Source organism: Aspergillus lentulus, assembly GCF_001445615.1.
Source record: "Aspergillus lentulus DNA, contig: Alt08, strain: IFM 54703, whole genome shotgun sequence".
In the NCBI taxonomy this organism is placed as follows: Eukaryota; Fungi; Ascomycota; class Eurotiomycetes; order Eurotiales; family Aspergillaceae; genus Aspergillus; species Aspergillus lentulus.
Window position 1 is genome coordinate 4,773,429 of NW_028322118.1, and position 20,076 is coordinate 4,793,504.

Genomic DNA, 20,076 nt, shown 5'->3' on the forward strand with positions numbered 1-20,076 from the left:
AAGGAACGGTAATGAATCTCATTCCTTCAATCGAAGGAAGACTCGTGAACGGTTTGCTCCCTTTTCTGAGCTCACGAGGTCAGCAAGTGATCTTCCCGCAACCATGGTACACCCCGTGTTTTGAATTCAATCGTGCGGAGTATCCGACAACATAGAAAAACAATACCCTAGATCGCTTCTCTTAGAAAATGCGCAATCTGGCCTTGCAGATGCCTGAGTGTGATGATCTGTTCGAATCTGTAGCCATCGACCGAGTTGCAAGTCTCCATTGATGTCCCGCGGATTGACTCCTCATTCGATGTCCCAACCCGCGACGGCTCAGTGCAGCTACTATGGCCGGTTAAGTTTGCGCCCCTTGCCTCAAGGCAATATTCAGGTCCACATTTTTGCAGCAAAGTAAGCCATGACCTGAACGCATAATGAAAGCCGTCCGAACAACCCTATAGACACCTGGAAGTAATCTTGAGTCCCCAGACGAAGGATTCAGCAATCAGAGAGCACTATGATCATATCAACATTGGCGGCAAGAAAGCACAAGCTAAATGAGAGGCTCGTGCACTGTCAGGGTCGGATTATGGATACGACCTCAGAGTTTTGATCCGAGGAGGAACAGGGCTGATGTATGTATTGACAGCCAATGGATGGGTAGTAGAGTGACCAGTTGCCCCTGACGAACGATCGGCAGTTTCGGTGGTTCTTGGTTCAGGGGTTGTCATCCTGGACCATGGACCTTTCTGAGAGGCACAGTCGTGAGTATCCCCAGTATCTGATAGTGCTCTCAATTATCAAATATCCAGATATCCAGAGGAGAGTAATCTGAGATTCAAGCCTGTCTGAAAGAATCATCGTACAAGTCAGAAGCATCCAAACAGAGGCCAATATTTGTGTGTGGTCCATGGGAAAAGGGGCGATAAACAGAAAAATATCATCACCCAATCAGACCACGACGCCTCAGGCAAACCAACCATCTCGTAGGTTCGATTATTCGCTTTGATCCGCCAACAGCCTTCTTCTGCCGCGAGAAAAATAGAGCAGAATAAGACTAAGACCAATTCAAGAACGCGTGTCATCCTGAACTACTCCTGATTGGGGCCGCACCGTCGAAAAAGAAAGCACACTAGAGTTCTGGATCGTCACACGAGGGCCATCAGACGCGGTTGGTCCCACTCAAAGAAACCCGGCTCCAAACAGCAACTGGACTATTATTATCATCCATTTTCCTCTCCTCCACTCCTTGCAGTTTGACATATATCTGCTTCTATGCATCTCGAACATTGATTGTTGCGCTATTCCTGGACTGGCTTGATCACTTTAACTGCAGGATTCAGCCTTCGATGCAGAACGAGCAGGGATCCTTACGTGGATGGTAGCCAGTGGTAGACCAAGAAACGGACAGATGACGGCTACTGCTTAATCTGAGGGATTCATTCATTCACCTTTGTGCTTGTTTATCAATTCAATGAACGAACAATATCAGTGATACGTATATCCTGTAGACCTCTTGTCGGTCGACATGGCGGGATTGATGGACGGGGCCCTGTTGCCCACCATCAAATGCTCCAATTGCGGGATGAGTGTCGAGATCTCGGAGATGGGAGACCACGTCTGCAAACCTGCGCCAGGTAGTTGCTCGACTGTGAATATATCAATCATATATCTGCCTTACTGACTCTGTCCAAGCATCTCCATCTCCGTCGCCTCCATCGCCTCCACCAAAATCTGACTCTGCGACAGTCTCGTCACACCTGAGGAACCCGTCTGGACTCAGGCTGGGACGACAGGGGCCTCCACCGCGCATCGATCCATCGTTAGCGAGTATGTTATGATGCGTAACGAGCTCGTCCTTTCCTATCAATAGATGTGGACTAACGTGATTGGATCTACTAGATCGGCCATACTTGCACCCCAACGAAGATCTATCGAAGAGTGAAAAGGACTCTCTGACCCCATCTCCGCTCTCAGTATCAACAGGACAACGATCGCCGTATTTGCAGCAAAGGAGTCGCATCTCCCCCCTTCTGGATGAACCCGACTCGCCTGATGTGATCAAACCAGTTGGCGATTTGCCGGCGTTCCCCTTGCCACGATCCATGTCCAAAAAACGAAATGCTTCGCTGTCGCGGTTGCAGATAGCCCAAACTGCACCGCCAGTGCCCTCTCCGCAATTCGCGCATGCGATGGATGGAGAGGCTCCGCTGCCTCCACAGAGTGCGCGCATGTCAGGATACGAGAGAGGACGTTCACCCCCGCCTTTGACGAAACAGCACGATGTGCCTCGCGCTCAAGCGATCTCCCATAGACATGGGGACTCGATTGACAGCAGGAGTAGTTACGGAACATCCGCCGGGAGTACCCGGTATGGTGAAAACAGCTCCAAGCGATCGACTGCTATGTCCAGTCGACGACCCTCATTCGGAAGCATTGCTCAAGAGTCGCGTCAATTCACGGAAGAGGCATCATCCGGCCGCCCCAATCATCTAGAACCTTTGATCGAGCAGTCAACCTCAGCCGAGCAATCAGCTGGGACGGAAAGCCAGAAGCGTGACGGAAAGGGCGGCAGCTTCAGCGGGTTCGATTTCGGGGTAGCAACCGCCGAGAAACCATTTCCTGATCCATTGCGTGTATCGTCTCATACGAACTCCGACCGGCTTAGCAGCACGCGAGGCTCCGCCGAGCTCTTTTTCCGTAGCCCATCGCAGAGTTCGTTTGGCTTACCTGCCGATTGGCTTGATCCTAATGAAGCACGATCGTCGTCTGCGTCCTCCGCCAACATTTCATACAAAGCTTTCCGACCCTCGGTGTCAGACCTGGAACCACCCAGTGTCTCGCAATCTGAGCCGAAGGATGTCCCAGGGAAAGGCACAGATTCGAGCAGTGAAAGCAACACATCAGTTTCCAAGTTTGCTCGTGCTCTAGGTCTGGATTTTCCCGCTCATGCGACGCAGAATTCGACTTCTTCTTCTTCCGAATCGTCCCCCTCTGAAACACGAAGCGGAACCTCAATCTCCAGTCTTCCCTCGGAAGCCAGCCTGTCAAGAAGAAAGCCGTCAGAGACGAGCCGACTGGGAGTCGTCAAAGAGCAGCAGGGCAATGGCAATCAGCAACCAGTGCTGCCCGAATCCGAGCAGACGGAGAGTCCCAGTGATCTTGAACCCCCGCGAATTCCTGCTTCACTTCTTAGTCCCGACTCCCCCACGGACCCGGCCATCAATCAAGGTAGTTTGTCCTTGCTGGTAGACAAGGCACCGAGCATTCCTCCACAGCCTCGCGAACCTCGCGTACCTCGCGTACCTCTTGTACGTCAAGGATCTCACGATCCTCGAAACGAGCCCCCGGAACGGCCGACGATTACTCGATCAGCGACAGAGCCTCCCGTTCGACCGCCACCTCGTCCCAAAGGGCGTTGTAGGGGATGCGGTGAGGCAATTCTGGGAAAGTCCGTCTCGTCCAAGGATGGTCGCCTGACTGGGCGGTACCACCGCGAATGCTTCGTCTGCTGCCATTGTCGATCGCCATTCGAGACGGCCGATTTCTATGTGCTGAATGACCGCCCATACTGTGCACAACACTATCATGAACTGAACGGGTCACTTTGCAGTGCATGCAACAAGGGTATCGAAGGCCAGTATCTCGAAACGAACGAGAGAAGCGGCCCGGGGCCGGCGGATCACAAGAAGTTCCATCCCGACTGTTTGACCTGTCGAACTTGCGGGATTCCTGTAAAGGGCGAGTACTTTGAATGGAACGGGCAGGTGTACTGCGAACGCGACGCTCGCCGGGCCGCTGCATCCATGTCGCCCAATCGCATGCGCCGGCCGACCTTGCCATCCTCGCCTTTGGCCGCTCGTCCCCCGAACTACCCCCCGATGTCTCCTGGGTATCCCCGCCGCCCTGGCCCTGGTCATGGACCTGGCTTAGGCCCGGGTCCTGGTCCTGGCTCTCGTCGTCCTTCCGGGATGTTGGATGTACCGCGTGGGCCTCCCCCAGCCGGCGCCCGACGATTCCCGGAGAGGCGGACGACCCGGTTAATGATGACATGATCCCTATCATTTTGCTCGATTGTCCTGATGAACTGGTGGCAGCGTTGATTGAACTTTTCGCGCACTTCGTGGTCTACATATTTTGGATTTATTTCACTCGTTCCTCATCCGGTCTGGACCGTTATATACCCTTGCTTTTCACTTCAATTCTTTACATTTCTTGTTCATACGCTATATATCCCCACTGTCGCTTCAGAAGTTCTGCTCTTGCTTGTGCATATTTGGTGTACCATATTTGGAATTCGGTCAGCCATGTGAATAGGACGTTAATGATTAATGTGAAATCTATTTACTCGCTCTTATCCCGCTTCTCCAGCTTATACAGAAACTTCCGTCGAAAGAGCCACCCGAACATGACCACCAGAAGCGACACAGCCCACGCCTGAGCCCTCTGCGAAACCGTGACTCTCTCGTCTCGCGTCCCCGGACTGGCACCTTTCACCGCGTCTAGGACCATACTCCGACACCGTCCCGGATCATCTGTAATAATCCCATCAACCCCCCGCTCAATCGACCACCGCATCAAACTCGGCTCGTTCACCGTCCACACAAACACCCGTCGACCCGCGGCCCGCGCTTCCTCCAGGAACCCACTTCCCATCCCCATCACCACCTTCTGATTAACATTCACCGAAGCCGGGCTTCCCCGCAGCACCCGCGCCGCATACCACAGATCGAAGCAGATCAAGGCGGTCTCGAACCCGGGGAGGTAACTCTCACACAGCGGGAAGAACGCAGCAGACCAGCACCCGAGGACGATACGTTTCGACCACGGCGTTTTCGACGGGACTGATTCAAACGCCTCCGCAAGAAGCGGGATGATCCGTTCGGGGAGATTACCCAGCTATTCCGTCAGTATCCTATCTGTCCGAACCAGAGTAGAATAGACTACAGTAGAGTGGTAAATACCTTGATATCCAACACCACCCACATCCCCTCCCACCCAGGCTCACAAAGCAGCTCCAGGAAATCTACCAACCGCGGCATCCGCACGTGCGGCGCCTGGGCGGTGGTAAGGGATTGCAATTCCTCCCAGGTACATTCGTCCACGAACCGCTTCACGCCGTAGACCCGCTCTAGCGAGCGGTCGTGGCAGAGCACGATGACCCCGTCGCGGGAGACGCGGAGGTCCGTCTCGATGGCGTCGCAGCCGGCGGCGGCAGCGGCGCGGAAGCTCTCGAGGGTGTTTTCAGGGTACTGGGAGGAGCGGGAGTTGCTGGAGGTGGGATGTTTGGTTTTGCCGCGGTGGGCGATTGTTTGGGGTTTGGGTTTTGATGGATTCATGGTGTGGTTGTGTGAGTCTGTAGAGTATTTAGAGGTTGATGGAGATGGATTCGTGCTTGTTTATAGTTGTTTATACCTCACCTTTGCCATGACGTGTATGTGGGCCGGAGATAAGGGGTCAAAACCGAGGGGTGGAGACTTGCATATCCATATGTGGATGCGTTGTTTTCTGGTTGCCTGAAGACAACCATCCATAGAAATCCTTGTGCTTGATGAGGGGAAGTTCCTCACGTCAGTGGGATGACGCGTGTCTAATAGATGGAAGCAGCAGAGAAGCTACAAGTGGGACAATGAACAAAGCTTGGGCTTCTTGATCTGCTAACTGAGTGGGCTGCTTTGGTGTGGAACCAGACCCAGTCCACCAGACAATATATATACATATGATGAAGAGATATCTATTCCACGATCTTGCAACTCACATGTGGTACGCTAACGCAGAAGTGTGTACAGGACTGTCCTGAATTCTTTTGTTTGCGGAGGCATATCGGCAGCAGGAGACACTTCGGATCTCAAGGCCGCGATTCACCAGTACTAGGGTCAAGAGCTTCTCAGACGTCGTTATCTAACCACGGAATAGATAATATCCAGCAAGACCCGACGAGCTACTGTGCTTGATGGCTTATCCCCTTTACGTGGTGCATATTGCGCCGACGGTGCACTGTCCTCTACCAGAGTGACAGCCAGCTATTGGTTGGATTTCTGGCTCTTGTCGCATGAGTGAACCGGTCTGCGATCCAGATAGAGACCGTTAGGTGTTAAGGACAAAGAGGCCGTGGATAAAATACCGTGCAAATCAGCAAGGCTTTTGAGTCTTCAGGCTGACAAAACAACAAGTTCTTAACGCCTTCGTTGGTCTTCTTCGACCACTTCCGCGAGCTGCTGTTCCGCATTAATGCATCGTATACATAGCGGGTTGCTGAAGGTGTATCCCAAATATACATTCAAGAGCAAGCTGCGATACAGAGAGGGTTTATGTGCTCTGTATCTCCCAACCGAGGCTCCTACTTTCGAACGGCATGTTGATATTTCACCGTCGGAAAAAGTTCTCCAAGCCGATTATCGACCCCTCATTGGGGTAAAACCACCACACACAAACTCGTGCATCACGACTGCATCTTCTGCATTCTCCAATGTCAAGTACGCCCTCGATCTATCTTTCTGGGTCTCACAGGACATCGATATCAACAGTCAACGGCAATGGGACAAATGTCCATCGCAGAAAGTCTGCCGGGTTTCTCCAGCTGCGGGGCGACTCCACAATGACGCATTTTTGGGCAATATTAATTCCGACCATCTGTTGCATAAATTTTGGGCTTTTGAACCTTCCTGGAGGACACCAAAGGTCGAGCTTCAAATCATTAAAATGGCGCCATCTATCAAGCAATGGAAGAGTAACCTGAAAGGCCTTGACAGCCTGCAGCAGGCCGAGGCCCCAATGCCCGCACCCGGACACGGGGAAGTCCTCGTGGAAATCTATGCTGTTTCTTTGAACTATCGCGATACCGAAGGTCAGTAACCTCGATTCAATGTACCGAACTTATATTTATTCTGGTCTTAGTCGTAATGGGCGAGTACACCCACCACAAAGCAACCCAGGGAGTCGAAACCGTCATCGTCCCCTGCAGCGACATGAGCGGTGTGGTCACTGAGGTGGGCGAGGGCGTAACGGCCTGGAAAGTCGGCGATCGCGTCTTGTCGACCTTCCTCCCGGACCACCAGACCGGGCAAGTGACTGAGAAGGAATTAGCACGCGGTCTGGGCTTGCCGCTGGATGGAGTGTTGGCGACACATCGTGTGTTCGCCGAGCAGGCTCTGGTTCGGGCCCCCGGTTATATGACGCACGAGGAGGGCAGTACACTTCCCATTGCGAGTGTGACGGCGTGGATGTCGATTAATGGTATGCGGCCGATGGGACAGAACGGAGGAGAGGGCGAGTATGTCTTGCTGCTTGGGACGGGTGGGGTCTCGATTGCTGGTTTGCAGATTGCGAAGGCATCCGGCGCGAAAGGTTTGTTTCGTAATGCCTATGCACCTGTGGCATGCGATTGATATTTCCCAGTGATTATTACGTCTTCATCCGACGAGAAGCTGGAGCAGGCGAAGAAGCTCGGCGCCGACTATACCATCAACTACCGCACGAACCCCAACTGGAGTGAGGAAGTGATGCGGGTGACGAACAACCACGGCGCGGACATCATCCTCGAGACCGGTGGCTCGGAGACCCTGAGCAAGACCTTTGACTGCGTCGCCTTCGGTGGTCTGATCGATTGCATCGGCTACACATCCGGAAAGCAGCAGAATCCGAACGACACTCTCAACATGAATGTGCTCACGCTGCGCAAGAACCTGACCATCAAGGGCATCATCAACGGTCCGAAGGACCGCTTCGAGGAGATGGTGCAGTTCTACGAAAAGCACCAGATCCACCCTGTTGTCAACCGGGTATTCCCCTTCGAGAAGGCCAAGGAGGCGTTCAAGTTTCTGGCAAGCGGAGCGCATTTCGGAAAGGTCGTCATCAAGGTGAAGGACCAGTAGCCATTCATTGTATATCATGTGCTATATCTCAAATTCTATGTAGAAAAAGAACGTGACATACCGGTCAATCACCCTGACTAGGCTTGATCTCCCCCGACCCACCCACATCCTCCCCAAGCACAACCCCCCCGATCACTATCGGCTGAATGTCCTGCAATATAAAGACCATGCGCGACCACTCCACCGCACTCGGATTCCTCCACGCATGCTTCGTTCCCCGTTGCACAGCAATGTCCCCCGGCTTCAACATCCTCTTCTCCCCCGAATCCAGAATCATCTCAATCTCTCCCTGCAGGACAATGCCGTAATCCAGGCTCTGCGTGCGATGCATGAACGGCTCTCCACCGGGTCCAAAGTCGACAAACCGACACACCGTGCCGCCAGGGTTCACCAAACCTAGGGTATCTTTCTGCATAAGTTGCTCGTGGGTTTTAATGTCGGTTTCGTTGTTTAGGTTGGCGGGGAATTCGGAGGTCGTGTAGGCGACTCCCATGCCTAGCGCGCCGTCCTGGTAGGAACCCCAGGTGACGGGCTGCTCCGAGTGGACGATGGCTTGTCCGGCGGGGTTGTGGGTGGTGATGTAGCGGGTTACCCCCGCAAGGGGGGAGACTTGGCCTGGATTCGTAGACATGATGGTTGGAGAAGGAGTTAAGAGTTTCCAGGGATGAGAAGATGGAATTGGATAAATGGATGAGAGGGGATGAGATACTGGACGGGGGACCGCCACATTTTATACGAACGACTCGAATCAGCAAGGTCTTCACAACCTTACAGTGCTGGAGCGGTCTGGTTGGGCTGCAGGATTTCTGCAAGGATGACCCGGTCTGGCTCTCATTAAGTTCGTCTTAGTCTCGATTATAAAACAGCCTAAGTGGCGTTTTAATTACACCCACTGCACTGTGCTGACTATCAATCATCCCACGATGATATGTTATCTAGCCTTTTTGGTGCCTTTCTTTGAGCATATTAGCAGTAAATGCTCTTTATTCTCAACACTTTTAATTAATGAGCAAGAATTCCATAATGACTAGCGGAATAGTGTCGCAAACACCGCCTGGCCCCTCAGCTGAATGTCTAGGCAGCTCGCCAAGGTCATGGCCCTCCTGAAGGATCCGGAGGGGCAGCGGAGGCGCCCCTCCTACAATCTCTCGTCTGCTCGACCAGTTCGTTCCATGTCATCCCAAGCCACCGGACAATCTCCTTGGCGCCTATCCCATCGGAAGGCTTTCGTGAGCGCGAAACCTGGTCCGGATCGGCGCCGGCAGAGAGGAGGAATCTCATGAACTCTGCATTTTCAATCGACGACTTCCGCGCAGCAAATTGAAGCGGTGAAACCGCTAATTTACCCCTCTGTCCATTGACATCAGCTCCGTATTGGAGGAGAGCTCTCCCGAGTGGAATAGAGCACGTCGTCCTTGCAACAACCCCCAAGGAGTAGGAAAGCTTAGCAGCCTTGAGCTTCTTAATCCCCGCGACGGATTCCCACAGGGAAAGTAACATACTTTCCCTTTTCGCGACCCTGCAGGTGGCATTTATGACCGGCTCTTCAAAACAAACATCGGACATCCTTCGGTCCATGTCGTCAGCTCGCGAGAGAGCCGCCATGAACTGCTCGCAGAGTCTCCACATGTCCTCAGAGTCGGTCTTCACGAAGGCAGCAGTAATAGACGCCGCCTCATCTCTATATTCCGGCATCTGATTCGAGTTGATAAGCCAATCGCTAAATTTGACGTTACAGGACTTTATAGCTCCGTGATAAAATTGATCCACAGCCCTGTGCTTCGCTCCCTCTTCGTAGACCCGCGTGATCATCTGCGCCATTGGCAAAGATCCAAGTTCGCCTACCGTCTTGCCTAGGAGAGAAGAAAATCGATAGAGATCGTCAACCCGCGGCAGGAGACGCTCGACCATCTCCACTTCATCCTCTCTGACCAAATCGAGCACCAGTGCCTGGACCTCATCCTGTTCGATTGTGTCCTCGGAGAGAACCCTTGGTGGTGTCTGTTCTTTATGAGCTTTTTCCAGGTGTTGGTCTCTCATGCTGCTGGATAGAAATCCTATAGTCTCATATTCGCACCCAGAGACGCTGCATTTCCAAGGGCGATCGTGCTCTTTTTCATGTTTTGCTCTTTGCGCTCTGGATTCGAAACCATGCTGTTCAAAAGAACAGTTCAAGAACCCACATTTGAACGGACGTTTGCCGAAGTTTTGCTCTATGGAATCGCAGTGGCAGTTTGGTTGATGATAGCTGGAAGGACACAGCTTGGAGTCCAGCTCTCGGTATATTTTCGCCGATACGCAGGATATCAACAGTGGATCAAAACTGTTCCATTTGTCCCCTATCGCAGTCAGTCCTCTGACCAAAGCCGTGGATTAATGGTATACCTTCGTTGACATGATACCAAGTTTGTGAGCATCTCTCATGAAATTGAGCTATTCTAACAAGAAAGTGATATAGATCCGGATACTCTGGCTTGATAGGCTGCAAGTACGCAGGTTTGAAAAAGGTATCGCGCTCTGCTGCAAACTGCTCGTTACTGCGTTTAACCATCAGCGTCCTTAGGCAGTGCACAAGCCCTAGTGGCAGTGGCTTGTTCTGTGTCAACTGCAAGTACTTTTTGACCAGCTCATACCAGCCATTTACTGCGAAATAATGCAGTCTATAGCTGCCATCCAGTAGGAGGCCGGTAAAGATGTCATCATTGCCCAGAGTAACGACATCATAATGTCTTTGGCTGAGAAAAGTAGTGCAGCAGATGGCAAGATCGAGGGTCGCATGGGTGAGGCTAATATGCCCGTCAATGCCGGGACTGAACAAGTATCTGCGCTCGTTAGTCAGATACATGCCAGTCAGACTCACGATGCATACTCCTTGACTGTGAAGTGTACAAATTGAATATATCCATCAACTATTTCGATAATGGGTCCGCATAGTCGGTTGAGGTTTGGACTGGCGAACACTTTTGTCGCCAATTCAAGGCTTTCGGGTTTTATCATCAGTGCTTGTTCGATCTCCTGGACGGTTAGCGGTGTTGGCGAGCAACCCACCCAGGCCAGTATTCTTCTGGCCTTGTTGCGAGCCGACGGTGGTCGCAGTTTGTTGATTCGTACAAGCACTCGGGAATACCTGTAACAGGTCAGTTCATCGTCTAATTCTGATCCCAGGCATCCCTACGCATCATCTAGATCTTCTGGGAGAATGCTCAAATCTTCGCAAATTTCAGCCACATTGTCTATCAGCTCAATACCGCTTAAGACGATTTTGGCATACAGGAACATCCCTAAGTAGTTGCGTGAGCCGCAAGATCGCGCCGAGAAAAGCATCTCCTACCTTTGGCTTTGGATGCAAGCGGTGCCAACGAGCGCTTTATTTCATCCTGGATTTGAGGAGGAAACCTTCTACTCTGAAAAATCTGCTTCAGCTGATAGTCGACAAGGACTTGGATGCTTTCCTCATTCCTTCCATCAACCCGAATCGTTTCCGATCTGGCCTCGAGAATTACCGCGATATCTTCCTCCCGTCTACTGCTGATGAAAATGCGGGTCTCATGGCATTCATGAGATAGATGCAGGAGTTGCTTCAAAAGCACTCGGCGCTCAACCTCGTCGATCTCATCCAAACCATCAACAATGAGGAAGACTTGGCCGGCGCAATCCAGAATGCTCTTAAGCGTATCCACCGCCACGGTAATGTTGCTTTTGATTTGTTCATTGGTTGAGTGGCAAAGTACGTCTTGGAGATCCTCGTGCTGCGAGGCCACTTGAAATAGAAGAGAGTGTAGAACGCCGAGGGCCGAAGTACTGGTGCTGACGGCGTGACTGAGAAAGGCAAAGGCAGTATGACCGATGGTATACGCCTTGTCTACTACCGCACCAGCAAGAAATGTCTTTCCTAGACGTGGTCTCTGTTACTCATGGCCGAAATGGAGAGGAGTTTGCACGAACCTGCGCCTGGAATTCCTTGAAGCCAGACGACCCTTGAAGAACCATTATTGATGTTCAACCAATCTTTTACCACGTCGTCTTTAAACAGCCAAGTCCCTGTACCTTCACAGACACGGCTATGGTACCAGTTGAGTTTATCATCATACATCCTCGGACTCATGTCCGCTTTGATAGCGTAAAACCGCTGCAATCGGTGGGATTTTTCAGCGTTCTTGAAATGCTCAAACGCCCTCAGGCGAGTATCATGCTCCTCCCGAATATGCTCCAGCCTCACCTCGTTCCGCATCAGCAGAGCGTGCCGTTCAATGTGAGTCTTCACCAGACTAATATGCTCCTTCTTCCGCGGCCACAAAGCCTCGAAAAAGCATTTCCAGCCTGCACCAAATCAAGATCATAGTCAGCTCGGCCACACACCAGACCTATGCAACATTTCCGCCATACATACGAGGCATGGTAAAGAACTTCAACCCAATCTGATAAAAGTCCAGGATATCCTTGAAAAACAAAACCAGCACATCATAGATCTTATCATTTCCTGAGAACAACACCACAACTTCCTGGAACTCCGGCAACAACAATCCAATATCCGCTGTCGTGTTCACAATAGCATCAAACGACTGCGTCAGGGTACTGCTCCACTGCAGCAACAGCTTAATCGGACCCCATATCAATCCCATGATTTCCGGATATACCTGCACAAAAGTATCAATGGCGCCGGTATATTCCCGGAGACGGTTGAGGAAAGGCTCGATCTTGGCTAGATGGCGGAGATGCCCTTTCCTGCCCTGATCGGCTTGAAGTTTGTCAGTCAGGTCGTAGACCTCGTCGATCGATGCGACTGCAAGCAGCTTGGTGTAGAGCTTATCGTTGTTGAGATTTGTTTTGAATTCGAGCATGGCTGCCTGGAATGGATTCTGGATGAGGGGTTGTGTTGTTGCCATACTGACGCTTTCGCCACTTTTGTTGCATCTGCCTTCGCTTTATCTAGTGACCTTAAGGGGCTTTCTCTCTTATATTATCAAGAACGAGCAAGGCTGAAATGCGCCGCTGAGGTGGCCGTACTTTATATCATGTCCCCTAGTCTCAGCCTCGTGCGTACTGAGTCAGCCAACTGGATGGAACTAGTCTTGCCAGTCCTAATAAAATATTCATGCGGAGATATCGTAATAAATAAAACCCAGCGAGGGCTCAACAGCATCTTTAAATAATACATTACAGAGCACAGAGCGCAGTGTCCCATTTCCGACCACTCATGAGCATCCAAAGAAATAGCCGCCGGGGAGTCGCAGGTGAAACGGAAGCGCAGCTTTTCTCCTCATCCAGTCCAACCACAACACGCGAATGACGCCTTGGATTTGGAATGATTTGCTCGCAGGCGCTATCTCACAATGGCTGCATCAGAGAAGTAATTCTGACCGCCGCTCATTATTTGGTGACGTGGAATTTGTGCTCATTGTGAGGCTAAAGAATCTTGTGAGCCGGCTTCATTGATTTCACATGAAGGCATTTACAACGAAGGTGGCCTCTAATATCCCATTACCTTCTTTACTTCATGGGAAGGGACCTCTTCGACCAGGGGGTGCGCTTTGATCACCGTAGGGAACGAGCAGGAGATGGCCGAACAGTATGGACGTCACAAGTATTGTGTTGAAATATAGAGTTTAATGGCTGTATTTTTACTCGATGGAGAGCGGCCACTGGGCACCAACCTCGTAGCTTGAAAGAAAAGCCTTCAACCTCATTCCGGGATCCCGATTCAACCAGCATAGCTTTTCATCGAAGCCTTGAATAAAGCTTCTGGAGACTTGACTGGTAGGAGGAATTTTGGCATTATGATAGGGTTTCGTCAACCCTCCACACTTGCAAACACGCATCTTGTAGCAAGCCATAAGTTGCTTGACGGACCTAGGGCGAGGACGCTGTTAATGGGCCTTCCTGGTTATCAGTCACAGCCTCAGTTGCTTAGAGAGCGCACGAAGGTCATATTGCTTCAATGACTCCCACGGCCTCCACGTTCAGTCGGTCCTCCCCTCTGATACTGCGCCACCATTCACTCTGGCGAACGAGTTCTCCATCTTCACCACCTAGCAACCTCCAATACTTCTTGATAAACCAATCTCTTGCTTCCCAGCTGCGGACGTCCCACGGTGTACCCGTCGAAGCATAACCGGCGGAGAGATTCCGATCCCTCTTTCCGACACCCGCACCGCCCCAACACACCAGACCGGTCAACATGTCATGGAAGAACTCATCCTCGTCGAACTCATCCTGGTATTTGATGAGGTTCCTACGCAACGTCGGAAAGGGTACAATATCGATGAAGGGATGATGCCTGACGGTAATTTGTTCCTTAGTGGGCCTCAAATCTGGTTTCAGAGTCTTGAATATTCTCTGCACTGCGCAAATCATGTCGGTCTCGGCTGTATCCTCCGCCGAGTCCACAGTGAACCGGAAGAACGGAGAGAGAGAGTCGTCGGCGCAGATCAGCTCCTCGGTAATGCCAACATGGGTCCCAATAGCGTACAGTGCAGATACAGTGCAGACCGTTTCGATGCGAAGCTGGTTGGCGCATGGATCTGCGGCGGGTGAACCCGGTCCAATTGAGAGTATTTTGATATCACCGTAGGAACATGGGTCAGGGCCGTGCGTCCGTATCTGGACATGTGGTTTCGAGCAGCCGCAACTGACGGTGGCCGTCCAGTATGGACCATGACTGTCGTTCTTTTTGTCACAGATGAGAAGAGAAGGATCGACAAAATTTGTAGAGTTCCATGCGCGCAACGATGAATCCGGGTCGTCTAATTGCAGATATGTTCTAGGATCCCAAGTGGACAATGCCGACAGGCCGCTATCTAACTGCTGAGGAGGATACTGGCACTGATCTGGGGTTACGGCCAATACAGTTGAAACAGATAGATCAGAGGCATCGTATGCAGAGAGGTCTATTGTACTGATATCCAACGGCGTGCTGGATGAGCTATCCCTGGAGGCACCCTCAGACGGGCGTGTACTCGCAGCTGTTGCACCTTCAATAGGACAGGTTTGCGCCGCAGATGCTGCAATGGCTTCAAGTTGATCCATGCGCTTACGCAGCTTTTCTCCTAACAACTGTTGAGTATGCTTGCTTCCGTCAGGTAAGAGTGTCTTACGGTACTTTCGTTGCGCTTGGACATTCTGTTGCCGTCTCTTCTCTGGGTCACGGCGGACAGTTTTTCGTTTCTCTTTCCTCTCGCTTGTACTCTGATGGACTACCCCTCCATTTTGTGATGACATTGTGTATTTTGATCGATTCCCGTGACAATTTTGATGAATATATGTTGCGCGGGCCGTGAGAGAACTCGGAACGGGACAAAATAAAGACGACGGCGCGGCGGTCAGAATAAGCTGCAGATGACAACTGGTTAACGTCCTCCACTTTACTCCGTTGGACACATTGACACCTGAGGCACCACTAATGTTGCTGTTTCTTGCATCAGATGAAGATGAGTAGGTGAAGATTGGAGGTTTGAAAAATGACTGAATTACTCCTCCGGCTGTGAGCAGCCTAAGCCTTAGATTATAAAGGCCTAGTAAGCACAATAGGAAAAGCCTAAGTGGCTACAGGTCAGCTGACCTTTCAGAAAAGGTTAGATATTTATAAATAACTAAGGCCAGGTAATGCAGATTAAGGTTAGAATATTTAGGTTAGCTAAACTTAATACTAGAAACTTTCTTTCTTATATATCTCTTGTTATCTCCCCCACTTTTTAAATTTTTATATTTAAATAATATCATGATTAGCATCGAGATTTGGCTTAACAGTTGGGCACTATTTCAATCGCAGCCATGAGCATTCTCAAGGCATGTCACGGTTTCCCTCTGGAGGGCCTCTCCATCCAGAACGTCTTAACCAATCTTCGAAAGAACTAGCTCGTAGGTGGAGATCCTCCCACGAAGAGTCTTCGGCTGGATCAAGAGCCCCGTAGCAAATCTTGTCCTCAGGCGCTATCGAGATCCATTCCATCATTTGGCGAATATCCTCCTTGAATCCTTTTCCTACCTCTCTGGACGACAAATCAGCCCATTCATCCATCGAGATTGGGGAATAAATCGCTGGCTGCCCAGTGACTCGCGTAAAGGTGGATGCTAATTCGTCCATCCGCAATTTCGGACTGCAGACGACGTAATTTTTGTTCTTTGTTTTCTCAATGCCTAAAGCGAATACCTCTAAGAGATACTGTCAGCTTTGTACTTCTCATTGACCATAAGTTACTTCTCTCCAGTATCCCTTTGCAAGACGTGGGATATCCCGCCAGGTCTCACTTGGTAGAAGCGACCACAAAAGATTTAATATCACAACTTACCTGCAGCAAAAATACCTATATCATGTACAGGATCAACCCACTCAACAAATTTTGTGGACGGAAGTGGGGGACAAAAATGAACGACCCCATTTGCTGCCACAGTTAGAAATATTTTCCACGGGGAAATCTATGTCAGAACGGACCTTCTCTTCGACAGTATTGCGGACGATCCAGGTTGGTGAAGAAGAGACCTGCGACAATGGTTGGTTGCAAATCCACACAAACGCTTGGCGTCAGCAGGGAGACTAACCAGGAAGAAGGCAAGTGACTGCCGACAGGTTTTGCTTTGCCCACTGCCCAATAACAAACTTATGATCCATGTGGAAAAGTTTGTCAAAGCGACCAGAAGTCGCTCGTTTCATGTCTGGCAAGCTACTGAGAACAAAGTGCTGAATGCCGCAACTCTTCGCGGCAGCAATAATGTTCTTCCCGCCTTCGAGCTCCAGCTTCAGGTCATCCTCGTTTTCAATCGTTCCTGAACTGGCCTCGCTCGTCACCGCAAACACACCATAAGCCCCCGAGAAAGCGTTCTGAAGACTTTCTATATCCAAAACATTTGCGGAAGTAAGGCTGAGACGGTGGTCGGGGGTTTGAAAATCAGTCAAAAGACGTTGAGCTGAGGCGGAATTGACATCCCTGGTGACTGCGCGGACATTCCACAATTCCCGCGAATCGTCACTTAAAAGCGCACTCACTACGCCTTTGCCTTGGGATCCTGTAGACCCAAGCACAACGATAATGCGGTTCTGCGTGTTGGGTGTCATTTCAATTCGATAGGAAAGTAAGCAACCTTGCGTGGCCGGAATGGGAGAGAAGGGTGAAGGGAGGATTGATTTTTGGATAAGAAACAATTAATGAGGTGAAAAGGCTGCTCCAGGAAACCTAATATAGTATTTTTCTTTCGCAGTTTCACTCCTCTCGGCCACTAGGACTGAACGAATACATTATAAATTCAAGGCTGATAAAAGTGGCCGACTTGGTGAGCGGATGAACCATCTTTCCATATCGGAGACTTATGATATAATGTTGAATGGAGGGTATTGCAACTTGTTGTATGTTTGATGCCTAAGATAGCAAGGAAACAATTGATTTCCGTAAGTCTGCAATATCATCGTCATTGACGTCATGATGTCATTGATAAGAACTGATCTAACGCGTCGACCGAGACAATGGTCTCCTGTGATCATTTTCATGAACAACTAGAATCTTCTCCAAGTTTGCTTTAGATCACTGCTTGCTTTGAACGAAGCGTATAGGACAGAAAGGCAGGCTTCATAGAGGTGTTTAGAAACAAGCCATGTAGATATAATTACTAAGGGAGATGACCCTGCAAAATCAGAACAATAGTTGTCAGCACCTTATATAGCAGGTATCAAAATAATATACCACTAGGCCAAAAGGATGTCCGGACTATAACCCAGTCAGGATAGGGTCTCTTAAATTTTAGCGCTATTCTATTTTTCTAACTGCAGGTCACTTAGAGTTACCATTAGGGCATATGAGTCAAGCAGGCCGGCTTCTATCTTACTACTTAGCAGTAGCTCCTATTCATATGTTCCAGAGCAAGGCTGATGGCAAGGGTGCCTAGCCCCATGTGCTGTCAGCCACAGCCACATACTACAGCACTACATACCTCACTCTCTGTAGCTTAGTTCCCCTTGCAGAGTTCTCTTGCTTTGCCATGAATGTTCTAAAAGACTTGATCTATTATGCTAGATGAGTAATGGATGAAGTGTGTAGTGCACAGTCAGGGCTTGGGAAAATTAAGAACTTACTCTTACTATTTTTGGCCCTTAAGGTATTTATCTTTGGAATAGGGTAGCTTATATACCTAGTTAAGTGATATAGAATATAGATAATATAAAAGCTCTCTTATAAGGCTTTAGAAGGAATTCATAATTGAATAAAGGTAATTGAACTATTTATTCTATCTGCAGCAGGGGAAGTAGTAGGAAAGAAAAATAATTTGCCAGCCCTAATTGCATGCTATATAGGTAAGTTCTATCTAACTTCCTAAATAGGTAATATCTGTATTTTGTTAGGTGGTTATAAGTACTTATACCCGAGGGATGTCGGTCAACTTGTCTTCACAGCAACCCAGATATGTACTAGGAATGACCAAATGTTGATGGAAATACCCTCATCAAATACTTCTCCACAGTCTCTCGTTTGCCGCCAAAATCACAGGGAGTATCCATATCCGGTACTGTCCAGTAATTCAAATGAAACCCGGAAGACCCCAGCGGCCGCTCTATGTAATGCACCGCATGTTTTATACCTCCAGCCAGCCTCCTTAAAAGATTACCCGCTAGAACAACAAATTCCCCGGGCTGACAGCCCGTCGGAATAAACATCGCTGTTTTTTGCACCTCTACAGCAGAGAGATTTCCAGCCCTGTTTCTCAGGTCTGCAACTTTGAGGCCGCCATGCGAGTCCGGGAAATTGAACAGCATCGTTGTGGGGTCGATGTGGACAGGGACACGGAGTATGTTTTCATCATGATGGCACGGAGCGAAGTAGGTGGGCGCGAAGTACGAGTTCTCTTTGCGGTGGATAGAGGTCAAAGATCGAGTCAGATGCAGAGAGGACGACAAACACTCAAGCAGCGTGCAATGAATAACACTACATGTGCTATGCAAGTTTTCCAATGCACAGATAAGCTCTCCTGCCTCGAGGGACCAATTCCCGCCCATATTATAAATCCCATCCCGGAGCTGCAGAACCTCTTCCAAGTGTGGTTCTCCACGCGTCTTTTCACTTCCGTACGGGACGAATCGCACTCTGCTGGCTACTCCAGACCTGGCGCAATCGGCTACCTTTTCGCTAGGGTCTCGTTGGAAGAACTGGCGGCACTGACGAAATTCAATTCATCAATACAGCAACCTGACGAATGTGTTCTGGCGTGGTGTGGCACTCACCTTCTCAAAGCACATGTCAAGTCTACCCTGCGGGATCCCATGATCTCGTATTCGGCATGCTCCATAGTCCCGGAGGGCTTGGGTGAAAGCTCCAGCAGCTCTATCTCTGATCCCTGTATCCTCGTGTCGAAGATCAGCATAGCTGATTGACGGAAGATGATCAGGTTCTGTGATAGATCCCATGTTGTGCGTAATTTGCCTTCTTTAATGATGGCAAGTATCAATAGGTGTGAAGTGAGAAGTTGAGTTAAGAATTATAGGAATGTGAACAATATGCATAACACATCACATGTGACGTGTTGTAGTCGAGCTGCATAATCCTGGTTTGATCATTTCATGGCTACAAGATACAGTAGCTAAATAAGGTCCATCTACAAGAAAGTCTTCTTTAACAGGCAGATTTATCTTCTAAGTGGCTACATTCTTTTACAATTCCCCATTTCTAGATGCAGGAGATAGTAGATCCTAAGAGGCCTGATTATATAGCTACAGCCTACAGTAGTAAGAGAATCACCGAGAATTTTAGTCAGGGTAAGTGCAGCGGCCCTTTTACCTATATCTCTCTCCGTTTTTTATTTTTGTTCAAAGATTGATAGCGTGTGAATAGAAAATAGGTAGAAATCTAATTTTTGGCGGACACATTCAGAAATCATGTCACATGTTGCACTACTTTTTGCCAGGGGGAGAGGTATTAAGATCTTCCTTCGTTGCCTTTTTTCATCAGTTTTTTGCCATAAGGCTTAGTTTTACAACTGCATCCATATCCACTAAAGGCGGACGACAGCAAAGACCTACTCTATAAATTTAACTCGAGTCTTTGCTGATGGTGAGAAGCAGAATAACTTCGCGACCTCTGGCCTCATTAATTCAAGGGAGAACCAGCCTTAACATATGGTCATCAACCGGGCTGAATGTCACCTGTGAGCACTTGGACAGGAGCACGGCGGATGATAAGGACGAGACGCGAGGAATTCGAGTTCCACTGAAGCGAAGCAATACCATTCTGGACTC

General features: G+C 49.8%; 7 protein-coding genes across 7 annotated transcripts; 2 read left to right on the forward strand and 5 right to left on the reverse strand.

Annotated features, from left to right (window-relative positions):
* Positions 1-1,513: 1,513 nt before the first annotated feature.
* ALT_4747 (LIM domain-containing protein) lies at positions 1,514-4,040 on the forward strand (the record flags this gene model as incomplete). Its single annotated transcript, XM_033556867.2, has 3 exons — positions 1,514-1,622; positions 1,681-1,815; positions 1,888-4,040. The coding sequence occupies 3 exons, from the start codon at positions 1,514-1,516 to the stop codon at positions 4,038-4,040; spliced, it is 2,397 nt and encodes a 798-aa protein (XP_033412758.2).
* Positions 4,041-4,329: 289 nt separating this feature from the next.
* ALT_4748 (glycerophosphodiester phosphodiesterase) lies at positions 4,330-5,324 on the reverse strand (the record flags this gene model as incomplete). Its single annotated transcript, XM_033556868.2, has 2 exons — positions 4,330-4,884; positions 4,950-5,324. 2 exons carry the CDS (start codon positions 5,322-5,324, stop codon positions 4,330-4,332), a joined length of 930 nt encoding a protein of 309 aa, XP_033412759.2.
* Positions 5,325-6,687: 1,363 nt separating this feature from the next.
* Positions 6,688-7,859, forward strand: ALT_4749 (zinc-dependent alcohol dehydrogenase family protein; the record flags this gene model as incomplete). The annotated part of the gene is made up of 3 exons (XM_033556869.2): positions 6,688-6,832; positions 6,883-7,332; positions 7,384-7,859. The coding sequence occupies 3 exons, from the start codon at positions 6,688-6,690 to the stop codon at positions 7,857-7,859; spliced, it is 1,071 nt and encodes a 356-aa protein (XP_033412760.2).
* A 64-nt stretch (positions 7,860-7,923) lies between these two features.
* On the reverse strand, positions 7,924-8,490 carry ALT_4750 (cupin domain-containing protein; the record flags this gene model as incomplete). Its single annotated transcript, XM_033556870.2, has 1 exon — positions 7,924-8,490. The coding sequence occupies one exon, from the start codon at positions 8,488-8,490 to the stop codon at positions 7,924-7,926; it is 567 nt and encodes a 188-aa protein (XP_033412761.1).
* A 461-nt stretch (positions 8,491-8,951) lies between these two features.
* ALT_4751 (uncharacterized protein) lies at positions 8,952-12,745 on the reverse strand (the record flags this gene model as incomplete). The annotated part of the gene is made up of 8 exons (XM_089599795.1): positions 8,952-9,874; positions 9,937-10,013; positions 10,352-10,681; positions 10,729-10,986; positions 11,035-11,140; positions 11,191-11,751; positions 11,805-12,179; positions 12,250-12,745. 8 exons carry the CDS (start codon positions 12,743-12,745, stop codon positions 8,952-8,954), a joined length of 3,126 nt encoding a protein of 1,041 aa, XP_089456133.1.
* Positions 12,746-13,784: 1,039 nt separating this feature from the next.
* Positions 13,785-15,077, reverse strand: ALT_4752 (uncharacterized protein; the record flags this gene model as incomplete). The annotated part of the gene is made up of 1 exon (XM_089599796.1): positions 13,785-15,077. The coding sequence occupies one exon, from the start codon at positions 15,075-15,077 to the stop codon at positions 13,785-13,787; it is 1,293 nt and encodes a 430-aa protein (XP_089456134.1).
* Positions 15,078-15,639: 562 nt separating this feature from the next.
* Positions 15,640-19,248, reverse strand: ALT_4753 (uncharacterized protein; the record flags this gene model as incomplete). Its single annotated transcript, XM_089599797.1, has 5 exons — positions 15,640-16,010; positions 16,291-16,338; positions 16,398-16,893; positions 18,286-18,999; positions 19,066-19,248. 5 exons carry the CDS (start codon positions 19,246-19,248, stop codon positions 15,640-15,642), a joined length of 1,812 nt encoding a protein of 603 aa, XP_089456135.1.
* Positions 19,249-20,076: the final 828 nt, after the last annotated feature.